At 30.0% G+C, this 18082-nt stretch overlaps 1 protein-coding gene across 1 annotated transcript in view; it reads left to right on the top strand.

The window, feature by feature from the left end:
- LOC145331793 (neural cell adhesion molecule 1-like) overlaps positions 1-18082 on the top strand; it is a 200062-nt gene that overhangs the window by 168728 nt on the left and 13252 nt on the right. Inside the window, exons 22-27 of the mRNA XM_080176634.1 lie at positions 597-690; positions 3972-4035; positions 4418-4507; positions 8451-8506; positions 11712-11796; positions 13231-13282. Coding sequence (XP_080032760.1) covers positions 597-690; positions 3972-4035; positions 4418-4507; positions 8451-8506; positions 11712-11796; positions 13231-13282 — 441 coding nt within the window. The remainder of the gene's footprint in view (positions 1-596; positions 691-3971; positions 4036-4417; positions 4508-8450; positions 8507-11711; positions 11797-13230; positions 13283-18082) is intronic.

Genomic DNA, 18082 nt, shown 5'->3' with positions numbered 1-18082 from the left:
AGAGAAAGTGAGAGAGAATATAAAAGTATAAGAAAAAAAATCTAATTTTATGTCAAATTTGTGTTGGTTTGACTAAAGCAAAGCATTTAACATGAAAAAATTTACATTATACAGGTAAAAGTTTCCTGAATAAAATTAAAAATTTTGTAGACCTATTTGCTTACAAATTTGTATATCAAAACACAAAATTAGTAAATTACTTATAAGCTTATCAATTTGGTTTTGAAAAAAATTAGCTTGATAGTAAACGCACTTGCATAATGCATAGAAAAAATAAATGTTTTTACATTTTCAAAATTTTGGTAAATTTTGCAGGTGGTGCTAATCACAATGGGCTAGTACATAATTTGTGGTACACGTGTAGAAATGATAAAACGTGCAAATTTTTACTAACAAAACTTTTAATAAAACAACTTAAGTAAACCAAAAGTAGAATTCAAAACAAAGAAAAATCACTTTTAAACTTTTACGTCCAAAAAAGTTAAACAACACCCATTCTTCTTAAAAAATAACAATTGAAAACTTTCCTAGAATATAAAAGTGTTAAGCTTTAATTAACCTTTTTATTAATCCTATAATAAATATCTGTATTTCAGACAAGAGCACAGTAACAATATCCCAATATTCGAGTTGTCCCAGTTTGAAGAGGGGGCTAATTTGAAAATTTACATCTATGCGGAAAATGCGAAGGTAGGTGTAATTATTTAAAGTCAAAATATCGTAGAACGATGTCTGTCCGTCTGTCTGAAGCTAAAGATCTTGCCAGACTCTGAATCGACAAGAGTGTGCTTCTCAGGGAATATAGATACTTGTCCTGTGGGGGTTTTAAGCTAATTTTCACCCTACCCAACCCCCCCCCCCCCCCAAAAAAAAAGAAATTAACCCCACCATCAAAAATTTTCTTAAAATTTAAATTAATACTTTAAAACTTAATACTTTGAAACTCCCATGAGAGAAATTAACCTTTTCCTTCATTTTTTATGATGTTAAATTTGTATGTAAAGCAAGCAGAAAAAGTAACTAATTGAAAATAGATAGATAAAAAAACTTCCGCATTATTAAACAAACAACCATTAACTAAATTAAAAACCCAAAAATCAAGAGTAAGTATTTTTTCGATGAATGCAGAATTTAAAAAAAAATATTAATGAAGCAAAGCCAACAAACGTTCCAAACTACAGACAGAATTGATTTATATAATAGATTCACTAAAAAATCTAAAGCATTATCAAATTAAAATAAAAGATAGATTGAATGAAGTTTTAAACACTATTAAAGTTATTGAGCAAAAATTGTAGACACTTTTGACTTATAGAGTAGCTTCGCTACTACAAACTGTAGCATTTTTAAATAAACATGCCAGGGAGTTAAAAGAATTATATTGTATAAAAGTTTTGAGTTAAATACCTACAGAATACAAATGAGAAAATAAATACTTGGTGTGACTTCACTTACGCTTGATATCACATCAGAGCTTAGCATATTTGCAAAAAGAATTGATAATATATAGATAGAGGATAGGAATAAATTAAATGAGTAGGGATTTTGTTTTATCAGTGAGGGAGGAGACTATGGGCTGTTAATTACACTAGTCTCCAAAGTTATATGATAACGTTTTCTCATCAAAATTAGGGACTTATATTGAATTTGATTGGTTGGTTCATTTTCTAACGTGCCCAAACGTTTTAACAACTTATTGTAATCTACAGAAGGGATAATTTTGTGTTTCATCATTGGAGATGAACGCCAATTTATCGGAAAATTGACTTATCCCTTTATATCCCTGGTGTTGAATACATGGTTCTGTTGAATTGATAATTTGATATTTGTGCAGAAGTGATTTCTCAACACATAAACTTTATAAACATTTTTTTCTTATTTCCCTTTGCTTTAGACTATAGTATATTTTCAAATACATAAGTTATTTTTCTAATGGCTATTTTTACGGACTAAATGATGCTTGTAAGAAAGTGTATGTAAGTTGAGATTTCAAAAAATGTTCGTAAGCTTAATATTAGTCACTAATTTTTTTAGGGCATTGGTCAATTCTCACAACTCAACTCCCTCATTCATGAATAAACTGTTTCGTTTTTCTCTTACCATCTCCACTCGCTTAAAAATAGCCTAAACCAAAACACACATCATCCCTAATCATAAAGTCTATTATGACATAGTTGTCTTAAATAGATTATTTTTAAATACGCAAATGTACTAATAATTAGAGCAAGTAAATTACACTTATAGAGTAACTACGCATCTAGAAGAAAGAATGTGCCATTGGAAAATAGCGCCATATCTATTACAGCATTATGCTTCCACAAAATCTCTTTTATTGAACAACTATTTACACAACTTTCTGAAGGAAAATTAGTCTTTTTATCTTTGTTAGTGTAAGAGGGGTGAAAATTAGGGGAGTTTCATTTATGTGTTTAATCAAAATTTTAATTTTATGCAAAAACATGCAAATTATTGCACAATTTTGAATATTTTTATTCTATACAAAAAGCAACTTTAGTCATTTTGCTTTTTTCCGGCAGTTTGCGGCTTTTATGTGGATGTTTATCCTCAGTTGTTATCTGGTATCGGCAGCTGATCGTTTATGGTTTTGCTATGGATTTGCAAATATTTTACAAATAACTTGTCTACCGACAAGAATTGTTAGGGATTTTTAATATTGATGTGGCTCACAAAATAGGAGGTTGCTTTTAGCACCCACTTCTTGTCTTGTAACTAGACTGCGGATTGTTGTAACTCGTGGATTTTTCAGTTGGCAGCGGCTGGCTTGAGTTAGTATTTTCAAATATTGTCAAAGTAGCTGCGGACGCCGAAACCTATTTATTATTCTGTTTTTGAACAAGGGCATTTGTTTGCTTTGACAAATTGAAAACTAAATATGTTGGCTTCTAAAGTTTGTTTGAACAATTGATGTGTTCAATATACCTTTGTACAGCCACACAGGGTGATGAAAGAAAATGATTATTGGCTAAGAAGGAAAATGGCCGAAAAGTTTTGCAGCTTTAGCTTAAAGTAAGGCGGTGTAAAGGAAGTTTCAGGTTCGAGTCTTTTCTCACCTTAAAAAAATATTCATGTTTATTACATTTTATCTTTATATTCTATAAAATCAATAGGATTTTTGTTTGCCAAATAAGATCCAGCTTCCGAATAGTCATTGTTTTAGGCAATTACTTTTAAATTTAAGTTTTTTGATGGTTTTGGGCTATATTTCTATTTTTCTCTCCTAATACAGACACTGAGACAAAGTTTTATTACACAGCCTAAATTTTAATTAGCTTTTTTATTGTTTATGAAGCAAGATGATAATTAATAAAACCGAGGTATGTAAAGTGTTAAGCAATGGACAATAAATTTATATGAAAAAATTTACTCCTTTTGTAGATTAAAATTATTGTTTATAAAAAGTTTGGACACTTCCAGTTTGTAACCAATTAATCAAAATTAGATAAGTGTACACACAGTTTATGGAACACGAATAAGGTGATTATAAAACTTTAGATACCAGTCTAATTTACAGTCCAATAATCCCTCTCTTCCTATTCCAAATCGAAGCCTAAAATATGAAAAACCCTGTAGATTTACTTGTGTTTATACGGAATAAGTCTTCTGACCTTGGCCAACCTAAAAAAACTTTTTTGAAATCTATTTATTAATTATTGGTAGGAAAACCTGAATGACCAACAAACAGACAAATAATTCATAATTCCCATTTGGCTTTTTTTCTGAAACTTGAACTTAGTACCATATTTACTTTGAGGACTTAATTTAAAAAGTAAGAGTGAGCCAACAGTTTCTCTTATTAATTGGCTTAGAAACTTTTAAAACTATTAATAAAACTGAATTTGTTGCTTAATACCAGCAGTGTCCAAACTTTTCAACCAATAATTTTATCTTGAGAAAGAGTTATATTGTTCATAATCAGTGGGTGTGTACATAAATGTATGTTTGTATTTTAGGGTATGTCAGATCCTGTAATTCTTGAGGAAACTATCCCTGCCTCTACTGCACAACTTATTGAAAGTAAGTTTTATTACGAGATGGAAATCATCACAATAATGTTATACTTACCTTGTTATCAATGAAGAAACCATTACCAAAAGATTCACATATAAATGTATTTTTCTTACCTATTTAACAGAACTTAAAAATTCAGAATATTTAATTATCTTAAAAATTTGAATTTAAAGAGTAAAATGAGAGAGAGCAAATTAAGTATTTAAATTAAAATTTTCAAGTAATTTTTTTTAAACTTTGTTTTTTTTATACGTTGTTATGGAAATTTGGGCATATAAAAGATGATAAAAATAGTATATTGTAAGACTATATTATAACGTTATACTCTAGATCAACCAATTAGGCTTGGCGATATTTCTTAAATATCAATCCAATACTTTTTTTTCAGTGTCTAACTCCAAAGCAGTGAAAATAAGTTCGCAATCCTCGGATGATAAGGAGCCATTCCCATGGAATCTTATCATAGTGGCTGGTTCAGGTAGATAGATATATAGATAGATAGATATATAGATATATAGATATATAGATAGATAGATAGATAGATTGATAGATAGATAGATAGATAGATAGATAGATAGATAGATAGTTAGGTAGGTAGGTAGGTAGGTAGGTAGGACAGACACACACACAGACAGACATACACATACACAGACAGACACACACACAGACAGACACACACACAGACAGACACACAGACAGACACACAGACAGACAGACAGACAGATAGATAAATAGATAGATAGATAGATACATAAATAGGAATTGTATGGTATGTAGGTAGATGGATTGATTTATAGGCCCGCAAGTATGTAGGTCAGTAGTTAGGTAGGGACTGTTTCAGTAGATAATATGCTAACAATGTACAGAGAACAATATAAAGATACACAACAAGGATGACAACATCCATAAGTAGCGAAGCTCAAAAATTATAAATGGATATCGGGGGAAAAAATTACTATAGAGCAGTGTCATACAATAAACTTAAAAATCTAGGAATCGATCTAGCACTGCAATTAATAGACAAATCCTAATGAAATTTGATTGAAATATGTAGAATATGAGTATACTTATTAATTTAATCCCTGATAATTCCAGTCGTCAATCCTGAATAGGAATCGAGAAAATCACGAAAACCTAAAAATCTAGGAATCGATCTAGCACCCCAATTAATAAACAAATCTTAATAAAAATATGTAGAATGTAAAATTTATTAATCCCTGAAAATTTCAGCACTCTATCTTGACAAGAAGTTTTAAAAATCACGAAAACTTGAAAATCTAGGATTCGATCTAGCACCCCAAATAACAAGACAGATGGACAAAACAAAGTTTAGATTAGATGGGCATATGTCATAGGAACCTTCACTAAAAATTTCAGCTGTATATCTTGAAAAGGAACCGAGAAAATCACGTTTCCCCCAATGTGTCTCTTACGGACAGACAGAGAGACGGACATTTTAAATTATAGAGTATCTTTGCTACTAATAAAAGTTAGTTTGAAATAGATTTAAAACAATACTCTTTTAGTTGATTTAAAACAATTAATAAATTTAAGAGAATTATATTGTTTTAACCCAGACACCCGAGATGTATCTTTTATGTATCCATCTTTTAATAAAAAAATTTCCTAATCATTCCGTACATGCGTTAATAACGGATAGCTCTAACTTCGGCAGGGCTTGCAGCCGCGCGTCAGCCACCACTAGACATCAGGGAAATCAACATTTTATAATTTTGAAAATCATATAGATATCTAGACCTGGCCCAAATATGGCAATCCCTATTTTAAAAAACATTTTAATTTGAGGCTTAGTCACGTCCACGCGCGGTTATCGAGCCTTGAATGTCAAGCTTGGGGATTTATCTAACAATTTGATATGATCTGGAAAGCCTTGTAACTGTAAAATTTATAAGGCTCAAATTTAATTGTAAGCCTGTTGGCAGCATAATAATGTGTCAAAATATCTGGCAGCAATTGTTGTGATTCACTTTATGGATCCTGCTATCCTTGTTTTATAAATGATAACAATTTTATGAAGCATTTTTGTTTTAAAAATAATCATCTTTATAATTATTTAACCAAAATCAATTGTTTGGCAAAGGATGATAGTTAAAAAGAGAAATTTTGAAAATGCTAATAGTTTATCAGACGCATGTAGATTAAAGTTTTATCCCTGAACAAATTCATATTTATTATCAACTCATTGTCTTTTTTTAAATGATAATTATGATTTAAAAAAAAAATACCCTTAAATTATAAACCTAAAATTTGAAAAATATGCTTTTGCTGTAAAGCATATTTACGCCCCTCCATTTTCAGTTTTAAAAAGAAAAATCTTTGGAAGGGTGGAGATACCCTCCCCTAAAAATTTAAAACCTTCCCTGTAAAGTTTCTCTGTAAAGGAGAACCATATCGGTTCAGCGGTCAGCAAGATCCTTCGCTACAGACAAAAAAAGCTTTCTACTTTTTATAATAGGATTTTATGTGACCACTAAGATCTCGTGGATGTGTATTGTAAAAAAATCACAGCAGTTTTGACAAAAAAAAAACAAATTAAATCAATTTTAATATGGGACACACACAACACACGAAAGTATATACATCATTTCCATAAGTGATATCACATTATGAGACATTACAGCAAATTATCACAAATTGTGGTATTAGCATGCAAGTGGCTGCTTGAGCACTGATAACACCCCCTCCCCTTATATTTAAACAAAATAAATTGAAAATAAGGCGGAGAGGGGGGGGGCTCCTTTGCCTAACCCCCTCGGAATGCTCTTACACTGCAGGGCATAGATTTGGGGTGCCCTGATCCTACGGGACTATTCATTACCTAATAAGTATTAACATACTAACAAAGATATTCCTCTCCTTCTTTTCAATTTATTTCAAAATAGTATGGGTACTATGTATGATAGCATCAAATTGCCCTTCTTTGCTTCACCTTCAGTATTAAAAATATCCTCTAATTCAATTGCCAAAGTGTCTCTTTTAATATGCGGAGGAAATCGCCCTCCGAGAGAAAAATGATGAAACTTAAATTGCAAAACTGTTTGTAAAAAATATTGGAGGTGACATTTATGTATTCAAATAGGGAATGTAAATGAAGGGAAAAAACTTCATTTTCCTTATTTTTCAGATTTATACAACAAGAATAAAAATGTTAACAAAAAATAGGTTTAAATTATAAGATATTTTTGTGCATTTTTAAGACAAAAAAAGATATGAGAAGGAGATCGAGATAACATTGGTACAAATACAAATATGAACAAGCAGGGGAAAAAAATTAAAAATAGAGAAATCTTTTAACTGAAAAGTACAAATTGCTAAAGATTTATATTTATCTAGACCTTTTCCATAAATATTCATCCACACAGTATTGCACACACTAACAGCACCAAAGCCTCGGCATGAGGCATAAACCCTGAGATAGCTTTACTTTGGAGTTTAACTCTAACTAACTAAATTTAACCCCAACTTAACCTAACTTAACCCATCTAAAAATTATTTTGTTAGTTTGGGTGTAATTCCGAGTTAACCATCTAGACTTTATAAGAACAAGAGAAATATGAAAATTAATTATCCTAAATTATAATCTTTTTGGTCAAATATTAATTAATAGAAAACTAGAACATTATTTGCTAAAGAAGCGAAGCTATCATGAATAAATAAAAACTGTAATATAAAATTAATTGTATAGATAATCCTAAGAGTTGTTTGGTAAAAAAAAACACTATTTATTCTGCGTGTAAGATTATTTTATGGTCTTTTTGGCATAATTGAAAACAGACAACACCTAGTTATAAAGTATCTTCACTACTAAAAGATAAAAGTACAAATTAAAGAGAAAAAGAGAGTTTGGGAATTTATTAATTTTTCATTTTACCTCATGAGAAAATTTTTAATGGGAAAATAAAACGTAAAATTAAAAATGAGAAAAAAGTAATTTGCCGGATTCGATTTTCCGCCCCACGAATGGGGGGGAGGAGACATTGGTCTGTAAATTATACTATACCCAAAGATTTGTAAAAGCATTATCTATTTCGTTGGCTTTAAAACAATGGGTACTTTTTTTAATTAAAATTCTAAAACATTGTGTCAAATGTTTCCCACCAATAATGTAATTGTCAGAAGTGGTCGTCTGATCATAATTATACATCAACTTACCATTCATTGTCTTATCCCCTAGAATCTCTGGCCCCTAGAATTTAGGGAAACACGAAAGAATTATGTCTGCAACATTCTATTCAATTCTATTAAATTAGTGTTCATGAATGGCATATTCTTAATTCTATTCTAATAATAAAATTATTACTGCAGAATATCTTAGAAAAGTGTTACAAAACATACCTTACTCAAAATAATCAAAATAAAAACTTCTAATATTTAATAATTGAATCCTTTTCTAATTTCAGTTGGACTGTTGGCATGTGTTATAATTGTCATTACTTTGGCGGTTTGGAGACGAAAGGTAAGATACATATCTATAATTCAAAGTAGAACAATGTCAGTTCGTCTGTCTGACCCCCTTATCTACAAATGTCTAAAGATCACTAAAGACTGTATTTGTTTTTGCATTTCCGTAAATCAACTTATAGTTCCTGGACCGAATTTTCTTTCAATCTTGGGGAAAGTTGGTAATCTCTTCTAAGTTTAATGCCCCCCCCCCCTCAACTCCATTATAAAGCCTCAACTACTCAACACACAAACAACATTTTTTATACTTTTTCATTTCAAAATTAATTAGAGCATGAATTAAGACAAATTCATTAGATTCTTCACTTTGACCAGCAAAGACTGTATAACTTTAACACAAATTAATATAAAAATTAATTAAAAGAAGAAAACAATTAAAAGTCATTTTCTACCCCAAACTTGGATATAAAAGCAAACAAATAAAATCTTAGTGCATTTATATCACGGATAGAAGGGATAATAGTTGATTGAATTGATTACATTTCTTTCTTTCTCCCAATATAAACTAGCTTTTATAGGCAGCAAAATTACACATATCCTATTATTTAAAGTAAAAAGCTTTTTTTTGTCCGATATAGTTCTCCTATACAGCTTCTTTTGGGAAGGTAGGTATCTTCATCCTCCCAATAAAAGAGGACTCAAATTGAAAATGTTTGGGGGGCGTTTCTAGGGGCGTATCCGCTAGTTATTATATAATTTATTGCCCTATCCCTATATTCCTGATATATTTATTGAATGCAATGCAATGAAAATAAGGTGATATTTCAATTACGTGAGTGTATGTGTGTTTTGTACTCTACAGGGTCTTGTCAAATGGTATTGTTTTTTTTTATTACAATTAAACAACATTAGCGGCTGCGCACCTAGTATCTAAGAACCTCTGTCTTCAAAGGGGTAAGAAGGGGACAGAAAATTATCCTAAATTATCCCGAGACTTTCCCAAAGGGGAGAAATCAATGAGGTGTGTAGTTTTAGAAATAGAAATCTTCAGACCCCAAAAACTGATCAGTGGCGTTTACAGAGTTTGTCAGGAAAATCTTGACAACCTTATTACGATATTTGACACCCCCTGAAACCCTGTGTGTAATATAGACAACAAGAGGGGTGTAATTTTATTGTCAGGGGGGTCAAGTGGATACACCTCCCTATATGTCTTCTCTCTTTTTACATTGAGCCCCTCTTGGCTGTTTTAGGGGGTGTATCAGGGGGTGAATACCCTTGTCAAGTGGGTATAGAGGGGTGTGGGGATGTGTATTCAACTCCCCTTAGATTTTCAGGGGGGTGAATACAACCCTCTTCTGCACTCCTCTGAATAGGATTATAGAATTCTTGGATTTATTTTAGATTTAAAATTTTAGCATTGAGCAAGTTGACTAAAAGCTTGGATTGTATGTTGACTAATTGGTCTTTTGATAAAATGTTATACCATTGAAAAGGAAATTAGGATTATAATAACATGATCATACACTACTTTACCAATGACATTATAATTAAAGTTAAGCATTCTGAGAAAAATGTGCTTCATTTTTGGATAGTTCTTGTCTATCAGCACTTTGTGATATGCAGCCAATAATTGTTTTTTTAATGTTTTTTTTATAGTTTATATCTTTACTGCTAGTAGACTTTCCTCAAAAATATTTTTGGAACGCCCTGTCAATGGATTGTAAGAATTGCTTTGAAAAGTTAAATTGTACCATTATTATGCTCTTAAAGTTGTATAATAGATTTGGCTGCATCTAAATATACTATATATACATTAAATACATATATATATATATATGTATATTGTACATAAATATTTATATAAGGGATGCTCTGCATTTTCATTTTTTATGTTATTGTTCAAAAATATTGTTATTTTTTTTTCTTTTAACAACCATAGCTTAAATTATCAAATACCAGACTTTTAAACCCCTTTTAATCACTTTTTTCTTTCTTTAGACATTCAATCTAAATTTTATTTTATTTTATAAAGCAGTAAAGTTTTTTTGTCAGTAGCTTAAGATTTCGAGAACTACTGAATCGTATAAATTCTTGATTTTAGGGAAGTTTTACATAGTCTCCGGGATGGTTATAGGATATTTATCTGCTCATCCTTTTCACTTTAAATGCTAAGAGCCTAGATGTTAGGGGCTTATTCGTTAGTATATATGTATACATTTTTGGTTCAATTTTGGGTGGAGTAATTCAATTAAAGTGGTCATGGCTGATATACTATTTGATGTTATAAGAGAAAATTGTTTGAACATTTATAGTTTCATTATATCCATTATAAAGAAATTTTAAATTGAAAGATAATCTACTAATTTTAAGAAAAAGACTGTCCTCTCTAAATATCTTTTTGGTGCCAAATTAATTATCAGCTTAGCGCCACATTTCTTATATAATTATCATACATAAACACAATAAATAAATTTTGCATTAGACATTTATCGCCCTAGTTTTAATCCAAACCTTTAGTGTCATTATATTAACAGTAAAACTGTCGTCGTCGTCTCATTTATAACTAATTAATACGCTTTAAATTTTTATTTTATTTGTCACTATATCGACGTAATAATAGATCAAAATATATAATTTTTAATGCCAATTATTCGATATACACATTACACATGGTCATAAAGAGCAGTTAGACCTTAACAAAGTAGTTGATATAAATTACTGCCAGTGTGAGAAAAGATATAATTATTCTTTTTTAACCAGCTCCAAAAGGCAAAATTTCAATATTTAATATTTTAAAGAGAATACCCAAAATGTTTAAAGCTTCTCTTATAAAAAGTTTACTATAATACCATATAAAAACAGATACAGTTTAATACTGTGTAAATAAATCAAGATTTAAGTTGTTTGTTTTTCAGCTTTGTCTCACTAAAACTTTAAAAAATTTTCACTCAGATATTCTTTCTAAAATATACTTTTTCAAAAGTAAAGTTTGAACATCTATGGTGTAACCTTAGGCATTGATAATAAATTTAGACATGTTACAAAGTTTTTTTCAATTTTATTATATTATTGAAGATTTTAGTGCAAATTATGTATTATAAAGAAAGCTTAGTTTAATATTAAAAGATCAGTTTTTCCACATAAAATGTATTAACTTTGAAATTTCCTGATTATTTGATTATTAATTTTCATTTGTCCATTGGTTTAGCTTTGTCTTTAAGAATTTTGTATCCTCCTTATTTTTTTTTATTTTGTAGACACTGACAAGCAATGATCAAGGTGGTTCTAAAGTAGCTCTGGAGTTTGAAAGTGAATATCTTCAACAACCAACTTTTGATTCAGGTATTTTATAATCTACAGCTGTGCTATGCCAGATCCAACGGTCCTTAAAGATAGCACATCTTTGCATACTCAATTAAAGAGCTTGCTGAGGGGGAGGGGTAAATAGTGTTTTGTGGAATGTTTACCTCATTTGAGAAAAATGTCAAAGTGGGGACAGAATTTTTCTATTTCAAGTAAGGGGGAATTTTGTTTTTTATTATCAGGCACATGGATATTGTATTTAAATTTATCGTCGTCCATTGTCTTAAGTTCAACCTATCACAGTACTAAACATTCAAAGATTGTCTTTAAATAGTTAGTGACTGTTTGTCTAAATGATTGATTAGCAATTTAACTTTGTGCTTATGTAATTAAAACAATACAAGGACGTAATCTATACAGATTTAGATATGCATTATGACGTAAAATATTTTTATGTTTAGATAAGGAAACGAGAAAGTAGATTAATTACTTTTAAAGGGCCAAAAGTATCATAGATTTATAATAAATCAAAGTTAGAAAGAGTGAGTTTCTGTGTATATTCGTAAAAAAAAAATTGGAAAATTTTAAGCAAATTCGACGTGGGCGTGTGTGATTAATTAATGACCGAGTTCAGAACCTTTTTTCTCGTATTCATTTGAATCCGGTGGATAGGAACCGGTTCTCATGAATACGAAAAAACTATGTCTAGCATCGTATTATATCCAGTTTTCTACGAATATAGAAATGTACAATCATAAGATTAAAACTAGTTTTTTTAGCCGGTGCCTTCGGCACCACGGGTCTAAAAAAACTAGTTTTAATCTTATAATTGTACATTCTATATTCGCGGAAAGCCGTTTATAATACGATACGAGAAATAACTATTAAAGTTTAGTTTTTCAGCAAATAAGAGTTCAAAATTAGCAAATACATATTTTGTATGATAGTGCCACATATAAAGTAAATTTACCAAAACAAAAATGAAAAAAAAACTACAAAAACAGAAGAATTTGTCTTCTTTATTGACTATTTTTTTAATATTTTTAAATCCCTGTAAACTTTTGCCTAAGGTACATAGAAAATAATGTTGTTCATTGTTCATAGCACTGAGTGAGGGTCAGTTAATTAATTACATTATTTAGTTAGTTATACAAAGTTAGGAGAAATAAAATTACATGTATTTAGGGATGGGTAAATAGGTTGAAATTCTTGTTGGGACAATTTCTACTCAATGACTTTTATTCAAATAGTTGCCATAATTCCGTTTTGTATGTATTAAAATGAGTTTCTTATTAGTAGGAAATATTTTTAAAATAGAAGGGAAATTGAGTAGATATCAAGGATATTAATTATACATAAAGTAATCAATCAATCAACAAAAGTACTGAACTGCTACATTAGGATCTTTGCTCATACAGACTTCTGTATACTTATGAGTAAGTGTGCAACTTTTAATTACATTTTAATTTTCAGACTTTGGTAGTCTGACCAGACAGGAGAGGTGCCCCCAGCCTATAGATGAGAGGTAGGTATGAGGATAGCTGATTTATATATAATTATATAGGTTGGTAGATAGTTATACAAACTATAGAATAAAACTAAATATAACCATGAAAATACTGCATTAATTATCTGCAAATGGTTCACATTAACTGCAAGAATATAAGTATAGTACCTAATTATTATCTTACATTAACAAGAAAGATTTTATTCAATTTTGACAGACATTATTCCACGAAAAGTACTTATGAGTATTTTTTACAGCTAGTTTGAATATTTGCATTAAAAAAACTTACAGACAAATTTTGGACGTACTTGACTGTACTATATAATAAATTATAGAGTAGCTACACTTGTAAATGCAGTGCTTGATAATGCAGACATGTAACATAAGTTCAGGTGCTTACAATTGAAAACCCAATTAACTTAATAACCTACTAAAATAAATTATGATTCGTATTGTACTTTAAAACCCTTTCGGAAATTTATGAATATGTTTTTTTATTATCCTTTCCTGTTAAAATAAAAATCTGGTATTTCTCAAAATTTAAATTGAAAGATATAACCATGCGATAATACTGAAATTTTAACAGTTTATTTTATTCAGAATAGAATAAGCCAAAAAGGATTTTTATTTAGTATTTTGGAGTAGTTTCGATACTAAATATTGAACGACTATCCTTGTTGTTTTTGTGTATATATACATGTTTTCATATTCTTGGATGAAAAAAAGAAAAGAAGATATTTGTGATTTACAACTTCATAAAAGTGCATTTACATTGTGTTACAGAATATAATATACACACACACACAGATGGGGATAATCAAAATGTAAATGCATTTTACATCAGAGCAGACAATTTTATATCCAAAGGCTAAAGATACATAAAATAAACTCTTTATATCAAAAGTTGCTGACTGGGGGAATGCATGATTTTTAAGAAACCACAATTTCCATGAAAGTTTAGTATTGGTATGGGATATGTTTTAAGCTATTTGGCGGCTAGGCAGGCAAGGGTGCCGAGTAAGTGCAGTCAATAATTTTTTTTGGGTGGAAAATGGTTGCAGCTACTTTAAAAAAGGTAGTTAAATAATAATTAGTTGATGAAAAGTTGGTAAAAGGTCCATCTAAATCACATTTGTAGTTCAAAAATTTTCTTAGAGTAAAATTTTCATTTCGAAGACGACATTATTATATTTATAATATACGCAGCATTTATAACAACTTTAAAATCAATGTTACGTGACAACCAGTAGACGGATTTTAGATTGGTCAACGGATTTGAATTTATTACGACCAGGACTATTTTTTTGCTACCTTGGCCGACTAAATCGGCCAAGGAATAACCGGCTACGGTATTTTTAAGTTTTACTTCTATTTTATGCAATTATTATCATGTCTACAACTTTAAAAACATCGTTACGCGACAACCAGTGGACGGATTTTAGATTGGTCAACGGATTTGAATTTATTACGACCAGGACTATTTTTTTGCCACCTTGGCCGACTAAATCGGCCAAGGAATAACCGGCTACGGTATTTTTAAACTTTACTTCTATTTTATGCAATTATTATCATGTCTACAACTTTAAAATCACCGTAACGCGACAACCAGTGGACGGATTTTAGATTGGTCAACGGATTTGAATTTATTACGACCAGGACTATTTTTTTGCCACCTTGGCCGACTAAATCGGCCAAGGAATAACCGGCTACGGTATTTTTAAATTTTACTTCTATTTTATGCAATTATTATCATGTCTACAACTTTAAAAACATCGTTACGCAACAACCAGTGGACGGATTTTAGATTGGTAAACAGATTTGAATTTATTACGACCAGGACTATTTTTTTGCCACCTTAGACGACTAAATTGGCTGAGGAATAGCCGAATACGATATTTTTAAACTTAACATGAAGAAAATTTGGGCCGATTATGTTAATCGGCCGAATCCGGCCAAAGTCGGCCGATTTCCGGCCGGCCGATAACAAAAACAGCTTGCTAATACTGTTCCAATTTGGTTACACTTTTAAGGGAAGGTTTATAAATGTCTTAGGGTTGGTTTTAGGCTTTGTTCCTGACCTCCATCAGACTCCCCAATAGGATAAGGATCAAACAACTAATATTCTAATATTATAGCTTCTAAAATCCTTATTTCTGAACCGATTTTTAAAAAATAAAGGTCTAGCAGCACAGTTATGGGACCTGGAAAACGATTAAAGCAATTGTTATATGCGTGGATTGAATCATAACAAAGATATTAAAAACCGCATGAAGATTTAGGGTTGGCAGAGTTATAAAATTTAAAAAAAATTTTAGCTCAAGGATATAAACTTTTCAGATAATTGGCAATTAAAATCCTTATTTGTATCATAAAAGGTAATAGCTGCACTATCATTCCAAATGTTATAGCCATTTTAGAGAATATTGACTGCACTTAGTGCCGAGTCCAGAGTTCATAGTTTATAATTACAAATTTTAAAAACTGAAAAAATATTTCTAAGAGTTTAATTTCATATCTTCATTACAATGTATCAGAACATATTTTTAAAGATTATTGTTCTAAATATTTTTCTTCTTTTTCTTGAGAATGGCACACTAAAAGTTGGAGCATATATTCAGTGTTATACAATTTTCTATACTCAGTTTTTCATATGTGCATTTTTATATCTCAAGTAATGATAATGAAAATTCAATGTAAAATAAATGATGATTTTCATTTTCTGGAATAAACTGATATAATAGAACAAGACTTGTAGTTATTTTATTATAGATATGATCTATATAGTATAATAACAAGTCTTACTATGAGTTATTTCATTATAGATATGATCTATATAGTAGAACAAGTCTTACTAATAGTTATATTATTATAGATATGATCTATATAGTAAAACAAGTCTTACTAATAGTTATATTATTATTGATATGATCTATATAGTAAAACAAGTCTTACTAGTAGTTATTTCATTATAGATATGATCTATATGGTAGAACAAGTCTTACTAATAGTTATATTTTTATAGTTATGATCTATATAGTAGAACAAGTCTTACTAATAGATATATTATTTAATACCTATATTTGCGACAACTTTTATTTAATGAAATCTTCCAATTTTTAACATTTACAAAATCGGTGGCCCTCTCGGACGGGATTCGAACCTGGGTTAGCCAGATAAGAAGTCACACATTCTATACATAAGCTATATGCAACTTCAAAGATTGGAAGTAAAAATAGATAAGGTAGTAAAAATAGTATGATTCACGAAACCTCGAAATGCTGGAAAAATTTTTAGGTACGGAGGTTTCGTGATAAAGAAAAAAATATTCTCTCTCTCTCTCTCTAATATGTTAATAGTATCGAGGTTTAGTGATAATTGGGGTATATGTATTTTGAAGATTAAAAAATTTAGACAAGTTTTTGAACAAAAAAAAGCTAAATATAACCTAAAGAATCAAATTAAAAAAAAAATTACAAATCTACAAAATACAAATTTTTAGGTACGGAGGTTTCGTGATAAAGAAAAAAATATTCTCTCTCTCTCTCTCTAATATGTTAATAGTATCGAGGTTTAGTGATAATTGGGGTATATGTATTTTGAAGATTAAAAAATTTAGACAAGTTTTTGAACAAAAAAAAAGCTAAATATAACCTAAAGAATCAAATTAAAAAAAAAATTACAAATCTACAAAATACAAATTTTTAGGTACGGAGGTTTCGTGATAAAGAAAAAAATGTTCTCTCTCTCTCTCTCTCTCTCTCTCTCTCTCTCAGGAAACGAACTGAAAAAAAAAATAATTCAGATCCGGGAATTGAACGCTCGATCATGATAACCAGATACCACTACTTTCCCACTGAGCTATGGAGAACACCAAGAATCAAACATAAAATTAGACAATGTATAAAAAAATTATGTCTTATAGTATACTTTAAAATTTCACATGTTTTTTAATTAAAACAAAAGAGTATTTTAATGTCGGCGGAACGTTTTTTAGCTCTTATAACAATATTTTTAACAAAAATTTGGTGTAATTTAATATCGGCGTAATAGTTTTAGCTATTATAATAATTTCAATTTCTATCCCCTCTTATAATATTCAGAGATTAATAGTCGGGGATTGGAAAATGGAAGAAAAAGATTAATAGTAGGGTAAAAGACAATGGAAGAAAAATATTAATATTCAAGGAAAGTTCAAGGAAAGAACAATAGAAGAAAAAGAAGGGTTGATTAATCCCCATTATTAATTTTGTTTTGGGTTGTAAAAATATGACCAATTTTTATTTGTTATTAATGCAGCTTTTGTGGCACAGGGGTACGGTGTAAGGCTAAGGTCATGGTTATCCAAGATCGATTCCAGGCAGGGACATTAATTTTCAAATTTTTTTGTTTGTTTAACAAAACAGACTGAAAAATATATTTAACATCTTATTATATCCAGTTTTCTATTAATATAAAAATGCACAATCATTTCAGATTAAAGCCAGTGTTATATAATAATAGTTAATAATACGATGCTTTAAATAACTATTATATTACTCGCCCTACCCTCCAAACATACAAACACACAGACAAATATCCTGTTACTTTATAAAATTTTGATTTTTATATCCGTTTAAACGGTCGCTGATGATTGAAAATTACGCAACCTACGAATTTCTCTCTCTCTCTCTTTCTCTCTCTCTCTCTCTCTCTCTCTCTCTCTCTCTCTCTCTCTCTCTCTCTCTCTCTCTCTCTCTCTCTCTCTTTCCTCCTATAATATTAAGTATCCCTTAAAGCTTATAGGTCGCCGGTTCAAAACCCCCCACGTAACTTATCAAG

Source organism: Acartia tonsa, chromosome 11, assembly GCF_053477335.1.
Source record: "Acartia tonsa isolate MP-2025a chromosome 11, ASM5347733v1, whole genome shotgun sequence".
Taxonomy (NCBI): Eukaryota; Metazoa; Arthropoda; class Copepoda; order Calanoida; family Acartiidae; genus Acartia; species Acartia tonsa.
Note: the sequence above shows the minus strand (reverse complement) of the source record. Positions and strands in the feature narration are given on the sequence as shown.